Source organism: Saccoglossus kowalevskii, chromosome 14 (genome assembly GCF_978046115.1).
Source record: "Saccoglossus kowalevskii chromosome 14, keSacKowa6.1, whole genome shotgun sequence".
In the NCBI taxonomy this organism is placed as follows: Eukaryota; Metazoa; Hemichordata; class Enteropneusta; family Harrimaniidae; genus Saccoglossus; species Saccoglossus kowalevskii.
In genome coordinates, this window is record NC_140654.1 from 15,735,100 (window position 1) to 15,750,248 (window position 15,149).

At 36.9% G+C, this 15,149-nt stretch overlaps 1 protein-coding gene across 1 annotated transcript; it reads right to left on the bottom strand.

The window, feature by feature from the left end:
- Positions 1-9,970: 9,970 nt before the first annotated feature.
- LOC100376604 (sodium-dependent phosphate transport protein 2A-like) lies at positions 9,971-13,289 on the bottom strand. The gene is made up of 5 exons (XM_002741901.3): positions 13,001-13,289; positions 12,308-12,583; positions 11,831-12,132; positions 11,169-11,352; positions 9,971-11,056 (listed from the first exon to the last, which is right to left on the bottom strand). Exons 1-5 carry the CDS (start codon positions 13,287-13,289, stop codon positions 10,053-10,055), a joined length of 2,055 nt encoding a protein of 684 aa, XP_002741947.2. The 3' UTR covers positions 9,971-10,052.
- Between the last annotated feature and the right edge of the window lie 1,860 nt (positions 13,290-15,149).

Below are 15,149 nucleotides of genomic sequence, written 5' to 3' on the forward strand. Positions count from 1 at the left end.
AGATAACAACTAAAACTGTTTCAGATGTGTATAAATCTACTAGATATATGTATTAATGTGATTATTCGATGACATACAGGAAGATTGTAACCCACGTTGCACACAGGAAGTTCAAATTTCTTTTGTCTCAGACAGAAGTTGCATGTCCATGTTTTCTAAGGTCTATGGTTTAAACACTAGGTAATCATTTGCAATATTTTTATATTTTAAATAAGAGTTTGATTTCTGTCAATGCCGTTTAAGCCCAGTAATGTATATAACAGATAATTAACACTGATTTGGGTAAAGTGCGTTTTTGTGTATCTGTCCGGCGAACACTTTCATGGACTGTCATTTTTTTGATTTTCATTATCAGTATGTACACAGCTACAGTGGAATTGAACGTCCATTTATTTTTGTCTTATTTTGTCAATTTGCATCAGAACATTGATTTCTTCCGGGAATTAATTTTATAGTATTCCGTGGTTTCAATATGTATTGCCAATGAAACTGGAAATTAAAATACCGTCTTTATTAGGAAGCAATGCCGTATATGTGGAAGGGAAGTTCCATTTCAATCAGGGATTCCTTGGTGGATGTTATAGAAATAGAAGAGAGACAACTGGCCGACGAGATATCATGCAACTCTATTTGAGGGACAACAAGTCGCGTGGCTCTCTCGCTGTCAACGAGATCTCGCCGGCGAGTTATCATCCTCTGTCATGTAGCAAATTGAGCGGACCCCGGGCCCTGTTTGTGCGGACGAGCATGAAGCATCAGAGTTATTGCTTCGCTTTGTGTTCGGTGTAAAACGCGAGTAAAATACATAACACGAACAAATATATTCATATATATATAAGACAACTATACATATATTACTAGTAAATGTGATCAAACATACGATTAACATGAACATTCAGCTACCAGGGTGTTAGCAAACCAGAAGTGTACCTAACTCTGTCATACGAGTGCACAAGCCGTTCTGTAAGGAAACACAGATTACAAATCAATTGTTTGACGGATACTCGAAACACATTATCTACTTTGACAGTTGGCATTTACACAATGACAGGTGTGTGTATCACATCAGCATCGAATTGGATAGTTTTGGCTGACATTTGTTGAAAAAATGCCAGCTTTCTGTCCAAGTGTCTGAGGTCCAAAAACAAACAAATCTAGGATTAACATGGCATTAATGAAGTCGCACCTATCCCATGAATTCCGTTTTATGTAATATTTGCCATAACGTAACAACAAGTTTTTTAAAGAAATAAGTGTACGTGTACGTTGTATTTAATAACTTGCATTTGCACTTTTCATTCTGTGACAGAACACGTATTGATTGGTCAGTTGTTTGACGAACAATAACACTTGAACAACTTTGGCAGTTACATAGGGACATGTGTGTCTATTATGCGTAGATTAATTTTCATTTGATTGACGTTTGTTTAAGAATGCCAAATTTCTGTTTGAGGTATAATGACCCATAGTATAGACATTACCCCCCCCCCTTCCAAAAAACAACAACAAAACACAAACTCGTTCTATGTTTATTTGGCCCACACTATCAATATTGCAGTAAATTAGAACGTGTGACCTCTATCAGGTTTATGCGATTGAGTTCTGTCGTTTTCCACGACGTTCAAGTTGCATGAACAAGAAACGGCGTTTTGATGTTCGAAATGTATTCCACCGTAGTGCGGTAAAAACAAACTGAGTTAAGGGGTTATTAGGTGTGTTACTGCAGATTTGAACATAATTCAACGCATGGAAACAGCGAAGTAAAATAAACGGGGTTAGATAGTTCTCGCCCGACTGTTCAGAATTTGATTTTCGACAGATAATACAGTTCTTCATTAGTCACTTTACATTTTTGTTCAGATACAGACAGTGAAATAACCAAATTTACAAGAATAGCCTGGCTGGAATGTTGTATTTGTCACTATCCCACCGGTTTGAAAATCTCACCGTAGTGCGTCCTCATCGCTCTGAAGGGACGGGAACTTTAGATGTTATCGTATGATTGGGGATCAACTATTGGTCTGATAGTGTACCTCTTGCATTGGCTGTTGTACAGCGTGGCTAGACTCAAATTAATTCGGTGTGTTTTATTTTCATTGTCTGACAAAGGACAATACGCTGCGTAACAATTTTAAAAACAATTTTAAAACTAAGAGTGAATAAGGTAGTGTCCGATCTGACCGACTAGCTCCCAGTCTGGTATACTTATGATGCCATCAGATTATTAAGGTTGGTGACAAATGCCACTCGTCGTATAAAAAAATGCCTAAATTTTGTACACCGATTCTCCAAAGACATGCCACTGTGACACCTCACGCATATCTATTAGACCCGTAAATAACCTCTATGATGCAACGAATGTCCCCAGACAGCTGTAAGGTGATTCGTGTTATTTTGTTTGTTTCTTATTGACACCGACAGGCTTGATATTTAACATCGGTATATACGTCTCTTTGGTCATTTGGTCATTTGGAAATTTCAAGGTCATATATCAGTTGTTGAAGCATTATCCGACTTGTTTATGTGACAATATTTTGTAATATTTACCCAACGTACAACTGAACCATGTCAAAGAAACAATCCTGGGCGCTCTGTCTGGAGGTGATATCTTGACACAACTGATTGTCATCATTCAACCAAAGCCGAAATATTCAACTGAATAGATCAATATGGGTTATCGATAATGCTTGTTTTAGTTATCAAACAGGTATTATTCATTGTTTATATCTCCATACCGTTTACCTTTGAGCCTTTCTGTCAGTCTCGATAGCTGAGTATGGTATCACCGTACGCCACTCAACTTTTAAGCTGCTATCGCTGTTCTTGTCACATTGATTTTTTATCAAATTGTTGATATCTACCAATAAGAAATTAGACAGAACTGATACGAGTATAGAATGATGAATATCAAACGATCATATGTGATTACAAAGGCGTATGTTGTCTTATGTCATCGTCTACCATTGTTCGTGAGAGCAAAATATAGACCACCAAACGGACAATGGCTGGTTACTACACCATGCATTTAAAGGTTTAAGGTAGCGGGACTATTATTTGCATACTTGTTTTCATCTTCTAATTGTGACTAAATGACTACAAATAAACCCGGGAAAGTATATATTTTTAGAATCGCCAGACTTCAAGCTTTTCACAAGTGTATTTTGCATGCCCGTATCTGCATTCTACGACGCGTTACTCAATCAAAGGTGAAAAATTACTTTTTCTGTAAAAAAAATAATTACGCATTTATGCTGGCGATAAGAAGTATTTTTTTCACTTTTCCTAGTTGTTCAATAGTCTGGTAGATTGAATGTGTCTGGTCAGTTTTATTCAAGCAACGCGTTTTAAAAAATAGTGTGCTGAATTTCAATTACTGTTTTAGTCGCATTGGCCCCAACTCAAACCACAACTCGTTGGTAAATAATCGATGAAATAGTTTGTCTGGACACATTCAAGTTCCTCTCACTGTCACCTTAAAGCTGTGAAAATTTGGTGTTAATCCGACGACAATAAGTATACTTTATTTTTTGTTAAAGACCTTGTATTTTGAAAAAAACATAAACTCCTAGAAAACGTCCATGAAGTAACAGCAAAGATTTTCAAACTTGTTTTTCGGCACAATCAATTTGTTTCCCCATCAAGGTCTGTTTCAACATGTGTAGGGACATCCAAATGTGTAAGGCTATTGGAAACTAAAAAAAATAAAGGAATGGGATAGCTATAATTGGATAAATTCGGCATATGAGAACACCAAAATCAATGATTTTTTTTCAGTGGCTGTATGACCTTGTGTCTGACACATTCATATGCAAATGACTAATCTGTGAAACAAACATGGGCGGAGACAAACCACTCAAATGTTTGGAAACACTCATTGTGTGTCAGATAGCTACAGATAACACATCCTAACATTACTTTGTCTTGAGTTTATCTTTGAAACTTATAGGCACACAGATTAAACCTGTGTTGTTGATTTTGGCAAAACACTACTGAGGCTGCCCTGCTTCCCTTCAGAAAATCTACATTTTAACCAACTTACATGACATTCTATGTTATGTTGACTTTATCACATGAAAGTTTATAGTGCATTTCAGCAATTAATAAATAAATGTGAAAATCGTAATTTTCAACACAAATAATAGTCTCGCTACCTTAAGAACTGTTGTCTGTATATATATATGAGGTGTTTACTATAGGGGATTTCCACGACGTCGTCATAGCGACATAAAGATTATATGGCCCTGATGCAATCATGATAAGAAGATGACCACAGATCCCGGTCACGTTGTCCTTCAGTTGATCACTGGCGGCGTAATGCATCGAACTCCAAATCCTAGCTGGGCCGGGGTGGACCACGTAAGGGTGGTCCCGTTGGGTGAGTTTGCCACTTACTCAATGTCCGAGAAACATCCAGTGGCGGTTGCGAGAAGAGCCTTGGCTAAGTTTTATAAGTGCTGTGCTCGACCGCGCTTGGTTGACGACAGAATAGCACATTTTATGGCCATGGTGAAACGATAATCACGTTGTGTCGCATTGTGTAAACATCGATTATGGGTTTTCGTTGCACAAATATACGTCACGCCTGGATTTATATTTTTCATGTAAAAATCCAGTAAAGGAAAAAATCAACATCAATGTCTGTAACAAAAAAATTGACCAATGCACAGGGCAGTCAAATGCAACCAAAACGTAATCACACTTAGCTAACTCATATTTAAATATTATTTAACGTCTGTAGTTGTGTAGAGTTGAGGGCTCAGGCGTTATGTTGAAACTTAAATCGACGGAGCAGCTGTATGTACCTAGTATAAACACTAGAAGATGTCGATGACGTGACTTGGGTTTTGAATGTAACTTTCAAGAATGCTGGACACCATTTCATAGATAATGCAAGACAATTTCAGTTTTACATAATCATTATATACATGTTGATAAATACCTTTTGTCCTTTATGCGATTATTTATACAAATAACACGAGGCATCCACGTTTTTTTTTTCATTTCCAGTTATATTTTTCAATAACGGTAATATTCTGGCTTATGGTATTATTATGGAGTTTGTTGTGATTATATTGGATTTTTTTTTGTGATTAAAGACCATAGATACGAAATGAGTTCATGATCATTTCCATATGTTGGTAATGTCTCATTAACATAAGTGACTAAACAATAAACTTGATAGTGCGGTCATTGTGTTTTACAAACACATTGACTGTACCCGGCCTGTCTTGCGCCCTCTATTTGTGCTTTCGTTCTTTTAAAGCCTGGAGCCCTATGCGAGAAAGGCTTTGAGGATTTTGGAAGAAAATCTGAGTAAAGAGAAAAAAAAATAAATATTAGACGACGCCTTCACGATAAAAATAATACAGACGTGAATTAAAATTGTCTCTTGTACGAGAAAAAAAAAGTTTGCTTTTTGAATTAGAATTAAGCTGAAAGCACATTACAATAATATTAGCTAAGAAATGCAAAGTCTGAAACGAAACGAAACTGTGGCACAGCAATAACATGTTTTGGTCATTATTTTTTTTTCAAAATATATTGTTCTGGGTGGCATGGAAAATGAAAACATCAACTTTAATGTTTTTTTAAATATAGTTGTTAACGTTACAGAGGGCGTGATTTTACTTCAAAGCAAATTCCATTCCATTTTTTTTCTGAGAATTACTTCAACACATTATTTCTGTGACCAATATTTTATTTGCAACTTTGGTTTGCTGGGACGACGATGTCAAAAATAAAACCAGAAAATATTCTTTGATAAGAGGATCCATCCTATATTTTTCTAACCCGCCGATATTGAACTTTTAAAATTATACGTCGTGCGTTCACGAGCTGAAACGCTTGCACGAGCAGCTTTCCATAATGTGAACGAACCAATAGCAAGTACTGGTTGTACTATAGCTACAAGAATAAATTTCATACACGTGATCACCAGAAGCTCAAATAATGTTGGCGCCCAGGTTCATGTGTCATTTCACGTATTATAATGTCGATTACGTGCAATGTAATTAAATTAGTAGCTCGTGTGTTATTATGTAGATTACGCATGATGTAATTAAATTAGTTGCCGACGTGGTATTATGTCGATTGCGAGTAATGTATACGTAATTAAATTATACACCGTGATGGCGCTGTTTGAAGCTGTTTTGAATATAAAGACGAAGTTATTTTGTGGCATCTACTAATGAAATAGTTTTTCTTTTCGCAAGTTGTTTATTGTAATAATAAATTGATTCTTCTGAATCAATCAAAAACTATCACGACTATCAAACCTTTTGGCATAAATAAATAAACAAAACACAACAACAAACAACAATCAAACTGATTTAATTTAATTTAACTCATCTCCAAACAACTAGGAAAATTAAAAAAAAATACCGAAATTCACAGGTACTATTTTCACAACGAAAACGCGGCTGTACAAAAACGAACAGTTTTGTGCATGTCGATAATGCAATGTACACGTGCGAGTTTCTTGTGTATCCAGTTTATCACAGATTAAACAACAAACGTCAATGTTTCCTATTAATAGATGACCTGAACCCGAACCTGTAGTGTACACAAAGACAGATACTGTTTGATAATTATTAATAGTACTATATGTTACCATAGCAGCGGCATAATCTATGTCATAATCTAATGTAAACTTGTTGACGTATTGTGCTATACTTGTAAGTATTCGATGCAGGACAAGGGTTAAAGTTAACACGTCTAACAAGTAAGGTCAATTTCAGTAGATAGTATCATAAAACACGCGTTCGGTGATTTCAAAGTAAATGTAATTATTTTTGAGTTGTAATTATAATTATTATAAATAATTAATCTGAAAGATCTTATTTGTGTGATACCCGATTCGATTTTGAGGGGGCCAAAATAGTTGCATTTTTGACTGCGTGAGTAACTGCGCATGTACTTTTAATTATTAGTACGTAACAGTAAATCGATCTAATATGATATTCTCCAAATTTCGCTCGTCTATGTTTTCCCGTTACTATTATAGCGGTCAATTTCAAAGAAAAGATAACAGAGTACTTCCTGCGCGATGTCCTCAAGTTTCTTGAGTCAGAGCTCGCAAGTGCTGCTAATAGGCTAGTGAAAGTGGTTTCTATGTTCGCTCCTAATGTTAAGGGGTTAATTCAATTTGGCATTTCGCAGGTGAAAACCGAACGCAATTTGGAAAATTGGCGTTCAAAAACCTCTCACTGGCGTTGGTGGCGCTGCATGGTCCCTGAAATATATATAATCACTAAACACAGTTTTAAGTCATATACGTTTATAAAGTCACGTGTCTGAAATGATAATGACACATTGTATGTTTACAGTATTTTCAGTATATTACGACGACGACCTGTTATAATCAAAACAGATCTCACAACAGTGACCCAGCTGTGTCATGGAATCTGAACGATCGTGATATTAACTAGGGATTCCGCCCGGCAATTCGTGGCACTGTAACTGGGACAAGGGAATCTTTCAGGTACCACTTAGCAGCGCCACATTTTCACGTCAAATAATCACGGTATGTAGAGGTTACCAGAAATTGCATTCACTATGGTAAACTAGAGCACACTGTGTAATGGACAGGGTCTCAACACTGCGATTGAAGACTTTTCGTTTTCGACATTGTGAAATTCTTGCGTTTTTATGTAGAAAAAAAAAATATTTATTTTTACCAAATATAATCCTATTTATTATTTTGTTGTTGTTCATACATGAGTTGTTGAACACACTAAATAGTGTGTCATTTCATTCAGCTTCTTTCAGTCATAATTCAAGACAAATAAAAGCAAAAAAATATAGAGAATATAAATTTATAATAAATAATCTTTTTTCTGTAATATACTTTTGTATTCGGTAATTATATGAAAATAATTTATGGGTGCGTAGGGAATATGTTTCATAAATTATTCTTAAAATAAATTTCTAAATTATCTTGTCAAAATCATTTTTTCAGGGGTTTTCTCCCAAAAAACGAAAGAATTTCACAATGTCGAAAACGAAAAGTCTTTATCTTAGTGTTGTCTCGTTTAGTTCAAAGAAATTTTCAAATATTAAATTGTAGATTTTCTGCTCGGAATTTTAGTTTAATCTACGGTAAACTGTCATGGCTCACTTCGGATCTAATGTTTATATTTGATAAAACCGTCGATCCATGTGCATACAGGTCTGTATTGAGAAAACCGTCGCTGTAGGAATGTGTAAAATATGTACATGTTTAGACTAAGCTTAATGATTTTAATAACATTTCTGCTGACTAAACTAGCTGTTTTTTTAGTTTTTTTTTTTTTGCGAATTAATGGTTAATGTGTAGTCGGACACTCGGGCATAAATTGATACACTACTTTAAGACATATCACCCTGAATTTGTTTTTTATCCCTTCTTTATATTAACGCTCACTGGTAAGGTGATAGCAGTAGAACTCTTATATGTATCTATCATTCAGGGTGTATATGCCATACAAGCTCTATATGTAACACTTCAGCCTAACGACTTCAGTTTAAATATATCCGTATAATAATATATAATTAAAAATAAATAATTAAGTAAATCGAATTTACAAAAATGGGAATACTGTGATGTAATTAATTGTCGATCAAAACAGGTGCTAACTGGTAGTAGAGTACTCTAAGGGGTCGCCATTGTTTATTAACGGAATGTTAATTAACAATTATAGCGACGAAGTTATTCCGTACGATTTTTTTCTGCAGCCCTGTCGTTGCTTGCGTGTTGTTGCGTAACCACTTTTTAAAATAAGGACAATAGATATAAACATCGCACCTGATACGTAAGTGTAACAGTACAGCACGTGATGCACTCACCCACAACTCTCCTGCTCAGCTCATTCAGTAGAGAGACCATGCATCCACACAGCTCGTTGTTCTGGAAATCTTTGGTTCCAATCTACGGTGTTTCTGCTCAAGAAAATAACTTTTGAGAAGTAATACTTGATATAAATTAGCTACGATATAACTTCAACTGTACATACTGGCACTGCTGCAAACTATGTATGATATAATTTATTGAAAATCAATCAATCAATCACTTACAATTTATATGTATCATGGCAACGGTATTGTGTTAGTAAATGCAAGTTTCATAGCTACCATTTCAACAGACGATTTCATTACACACTCACACATGTCAAAGTACCTGTCTAATTTCAACTGATACAATGTTACAAAGTGTCTTTGGGTGGCCGATACCGCAGCTGCAAAAGTCTCCCTAATAATAGATTCGTACATGTAGGTCATATTTATTATTATTTCACCTTACGAGCATCATGTCAGCATCAAGAAAGTTTTGTTGAAATAATTGCTGATGTCAAAATTCAGGTGGCAGTATTTATTATGGTGCAATTATGATATACTGTATGATCGATACGACGATCCACGACCTCAGGTTTTCTAACAATATCACTACTTCGCACATTGTCTTATTGTACAAATATATGCATCTTTCCCGAAGAAATATTAGCGCTAAAATACACAAATCTCTACAATGTTATGTATAGCAGGCAATTCATTATTCAAGAAGGAAGGGATTTCGGAAAAACTTGTCAAATGGCTGAAAGAGACGAATAAAATCATCCATGTAACTCAAATATGTACACCAACATTATCTATATGTTATTCGTTCGATCATATTCATTGTCACGCTGAAAATACTAAACCCTTTATGTACATAATAGATAATTATTCTCAAAGTATAGATTCAAGAATCAATAAATAACATTGTGATCTTGCACTGCATAGCTACAAAATGATCCACAATTAGAAAAACAGTGCTATTTTTAGACTAGTAATTGCACTGAATGGCACTACTACTACTTCTACTAAGTGAACGTATTTTCACGTGAGCTTTGATCCTGGAAAACATCCTCAATAACTCAGTTAGCTAAGATAATTGAGGTAACCTAGATTTCAAAAATAATGCCGTATTACCTCGAAAAATAATTTCCTTTTCAAATTTCCTTTTTTTTGTACAACTATACAACTGTGTACACAATTGCTTTATCTTTGCATTGTAAATATGTCCCTTTTTATATAATCTATTCTGTCTTCACCATTACACCATTACCCGTGGTATGCCTTTCAGGCTCATCATCGACTTCCAAAGTAGGATTATCTACTCCAAGTTCAACGTCGCCATTCGATTTCGTGACCACCACTTTCATGTCTATGTCATCTGTTTCACCACAGTTGCTATCCTCCGAACTGTCTTTCCCACACTTACATTTCTCTTTGCATCTACCACATCCTACCATGCAATGCTTGATCAGAGTATCGTATGGTTCTAAAGAACGCAAACATTTGGGTAAAAAGTCCCATGTACGCATAAACTTAGGTAGACATCTGGGGAATTTGGCCTGTAGGATCTTGATAATAATGACAATCAGTGTAATTGATCCAAATATGATGAGGAAAATGCCAAGATATATAGAACCAGCTATTGAAAGCATCAACACTATAACTGGTATTAAGAAGAATACAATTAGCAGGTATGCTAAAGAAAACCACCTGTACACGGCCGTCGTATTACCCAGAAACTTGGCACCTCCGATGGGAGGCCGGCGCATAAAAGGAATAGGATAAAAAATCGCTATTGCAGTTAAATTGAAGAATAAGTGGCATAGTGATATTTGGACACCTTCTTCGAAATCTTGTGAATCGGAGCTTGCAAATGCCGCGAGTAAGCTGGTGAATGTTGTCCCGATATTCGCTCCTAGAGTTAAGGGATACATTCTGGCCAGTGTGATAACGCGCATTCCAACAAGCGGAGTCAACATGGACGTGAAAACAGAACTGCTCTGCAGTAACATTGTGAAAAAAGCGCCAATCAATATGGCGATGTATCCGGTCAACCACGAAAGGTATCCTGGGAAATTGGCATTCAAAAACTTCTTAGTGGCGTTGGCGGCGCTGCCACGCAGCATTGATCCTAGCACTTTCACGATGCCGATCAGACATCCCATTAGAAGCGCCAGCGACACAACCAAGAGAATAAGCCCAATAACCTCATCAGCCAGGTCGCAGTGGGCAAACAGGAAGTCACCTAAGACAGAAAGGAAAAGTCATATCTTATTATTTTAGTCTGTATGCTTGTCGGAACAATAAACTGATATATTATAATCCAAAAATATAATCAATTAAATTAAAAAACTCACATCTCTCAATGTATACGGTATAGTTATAAACTTCGTCCACCTCTGTGTAATTTGTGCCATTGACCGAATAGAAAGAGGTTTCGTTGTAGTACACGTCTTCCCATTCACACCATCTATCTACCAAGCTTTTTTCGCCGGGTTCTAGTTCTCCTAAAGCGATTCCTTCTAAAACGTCCATGTTGATCTAATTTGCGAATGAGAAAATGACTCAGTAATATTTTTTCCCGGGTAATGGTTTTTAAGAACTACATCAATAACCTCGCGTGCCAAAGTATACATAAATCACATTCTATGATTAAGACATATTTAGCGCTTTTCGACAATTCAGAATACTAAGATGCGGAATATTCTGTTTTTGAGCATGGCTCATCTTCTCAAGTCCGATCTTTTTTTTTTCTCAAAAAATATCTTCAACGAGTTTTAGTTATCTCAAAGCATCTCTTCGAAAACTGTTTAAACGATCTAAAGTATGACATGGAGAACACATTAATATGTACGGATGGCGTCAGAGACAAGCCTTGGGATTCTTGACATGGTATTACTATACACAGGCTTGTTCTGTGACAGTTTATATGGGAACCAGCAGAACAAAGACGCATTAATATTAGTTATTAGTTAGTGTTTGTCTCCAAAGACTGAAATTGAAAAATATTCTCATATACCTGGATAATCTTATCCACAATTGGATCGGTAATTTTGACCTTGTCGTCAGACCCAAACGAATTGAGGTCAGAACCTTCAACGATAGCTGTTGTTAGATGATAAAGATAACCTGTCAATAGCTCAAACGGAAGCAATACGAGAACTGCCAGCCAGTTAAAACAGTCGTGGACGGTGGCCCCTGCGAAGGATAACCTGAATGTGTCTCGATCTCCAGCCTGTCCCCCGGCAACGATTGTGTTGGTAACCGATGTGCCAAGATTGGCTCCCATTACCATTGGAATGGCCTGCTCGACTTGGATCACTATGGGAGAAAAATAACTGTAATTTACGCAATTTTCTTCACAACTCCTGTTTTTATCATACAAACTCTCACGTCTGAATTTTTGCATTTCCAACTTTTCAGATTTCTAAGAAATGAAAGATTATCAGACCAAACATTACGGTATTGAATGAGAGGAAACAAGTGTGCTACTCACAATCGGCTGCTACCATGGAAACAATAATGGACGTTGTAGCGCTTGAACTCTGGAGTAGCACCGTAACCAACATGCCAATCATTAATCCCGTGATTGGGTTGTCCAATAATGTACTGTCCGACAGAGCCGCGCCAGCTGCCGATCCACCAATCAGCGTGAAGGCGTCACCCATCAAGGCCAGGGCGACGATGAAGAAGTAGAGAAAAAAGAATATCAGGATTGGCTTCAATATCCATCCAATCAGAACACGTTTCACCTTCCCACTTGTCGTTAACTCTGAAACGGTATAAAAACAACTATTATGCACCAGAGGAATTAAATTGTAAATAGGGGGTAAATTAAAAATATATATTTGATGTCAACATTGATATTATTCAAAATAACGTTGGGCGGTTGTTGATAGGCGACATCCCCGGGAAGCACAATAACAGCACAACATTACTAATTTACCAACTTGAATAAACTAATCGGAGGTCATGTCTAGTGACCTCGTTCAAATATGCTAATCTAATCTGTTGTTCTAACTAATGGCATGAAGGTGTTCCGTTTCGTTGATGTATTTGTAATATTTGAATACATTTATTGTGTTAAGGGAGGTTGTTATTTGCTGCTGAACATGGCTGACCCCTGACTCAGTAGCTACATACAGGACCAATAATCTCGTTACGACATGTTTATTTTATTGAAACTCACCGGACCATTTAGGCTGGGTGGATGCAATCTCCGAAACTAAGGACCATGGGTCAAATTCTTCTTCAGTTTTTGTCTCATCTTCCTGGGCTTTTTCTTCCGTGCCGTTTTTAGGCATGTCGTCATCGCATGTAGAATCTTGCGATACATCATCGCTGCATGTTGTGTTACTCTCATCTGAACCCCCACTATGACCATCTGTTGAACCATCATCACCCGTCTTTGTAGACTGCAATCCACTCATGAGATACAAGGAATTACTGCTATCATCTTTTACAAGGTGGTCGTTCATGGTATCAAACTCCGACCTGCCCTATTTCGGCGACAATGTGAAAAAGAAAAAGGTCATTTACCTAACTCACAGATTGAAAAGAACCGGCACTTCTCTCTCACATTCATATAATCTTACAACAGTGGCATGTCGCGTATATGCACGTAAATTATGGGCGGCACGGAAAGTGGTGCTTTCCCGTCTGCGTCAGAATTTGACGATATGTTTAGACAATAAGTTTAACGTTTTTGCAATTAGTTGAATGAATCAGAGGTTACTTACTTTATTTGAGAAAATAAAGAATGTGAATGACGTCACGGTCGTGAAGGTACTGCCCTACAAACAGTTCGTAAATGTGTAAAACTTAAACTCCCTTAGTGGCAAGTCAGTATTCTACTTTTTAATTTGTTTGTTTACTGAGTATTCAGAACCACAATAAGGGCCTGATAATGGAGTGTATAGAACTCATTTTTCAGAACTCACTTTCAATCCCATTGAAAACACAGTCATGATAAAACACTGTTATGCAAAAATCAATTTTATATTTATATTCCTTAGTCTGTTGTAAACTGTTTAACAAGTCATGCAGAAAGTTATGAATATCGATGGCATTACAACTGCACCATTTGTTTATGATGAAATACGAATTCATCCCAAATCTTATTTTTTTTTTCTTCAAAACGTTAGGTAACATTCAAAACTCAGTCAATTAGTATTAACGCGACGCTGATCAGAAAATCAAAACAAAATGAAATTTAAAATGTTATTCAGTGAAAATGTTCTTGTTTATGAAGATAAATGTTATCACAATGTTTTGACGAACTGATTTAATTTGTAACCTCAATGATACAAACCACCGGGTAAGTAGTTATGTTTATTATTATGCCATTCATGGTATGATTTGTGCATAAATACTAACCTTTTTGAGTCCGGCTGAAGATACACTGTACGTTGGCATCACTGGTGACTTATGATACACGTCGATTCTCACAGCTGTTTGATAGAATAAAAGCAGCCCCACTTAGTTGTATCTGAAAACAAATACATATATGTGTGTGCACATATTTTCATTGGTGATGGGTAGTTGATAGGTTATACTGATTGTGTTCATATTTATTTGCAAAGTGTGCTCGACATTTGACTGAAGTTCAGATTGCCCCACGCGCATAACATTAGTACGATTCGAACTTGGTTATTTTCGTTTCTGTGTCTAGACAAGACGGATTGCCAATTGAATCATCAGTGTAATTACGTGACAATCAGCATAGCTTTCTTGTCGCTTTGTCAGACATTACATTAGATGTACGAACAGTGTGGGGATCCAAGTTCAATTACTTTTATCCTCAAAATTGTTTATGATATTTAGAATGGAGTACCTTATTTAGATAACTTGATGCGAATAAGCCACCCTGACACTTGCAAGATTGTCGTGCCAGTACGCAAACTAGTCGTAAACTGGCGTGAAGTGTGCGTAAACCCGTCGTGACTGCATGCCATGTCGGGACGAGAATTTTGAAATGGGTCGTGAACTATGTGCAAACTGTTCGTGACATCGTCGTGAACTCATCGGGAGGATGCGGGAGGATGCGTGCTAGTGCGTTCTAGTGCATGGTAGTGCGCGCCATGCCAAGACCGTCACGAACTGTCACGAATAGTTCACGAATAGCTCACTCCGAATTGCGCAAACTCGTCGTACCAATGCGGGAAGTGCGTAAACTATGCGCAAACCATGCGCGAACTCGTCTTGCCAGTTCGTGTCAATGTGGACACTGATGGGCACGCATTCGTGAACTATTCGTGAACTCGTCGTGAACAGTGCGGGGGCTTCCGAGTTCGTGCCCCAAAATCGCACGACTTGCCACGACAAAATCGTGGCCAAAA

Bases quoted from the DNA above. Each gene is read 5' to 3' on its own strand.
- LOC100376604 (XM_002741901.3), bottom strand. From the start codon at position 13,289: ATGAACGACCACCTTGTAAAAGATGATAGCAGTAATTCCTTGTATCTC. The intron at 12,584-13,000 runs GTGAGTTTCAAT...ATACCGTTTCAG, and splicing joins CACCCAGCCTAAATGGTCCG to AGTTAACGACAAGTGGGAAG. The intron at 11,057-11,168 runs GTGAGTTTTTTA...TTTCTGTCTTAG, and splicing joins TACCGTATACATTGAGAGAT to GTGACTTCCTGTTTGCCCAC.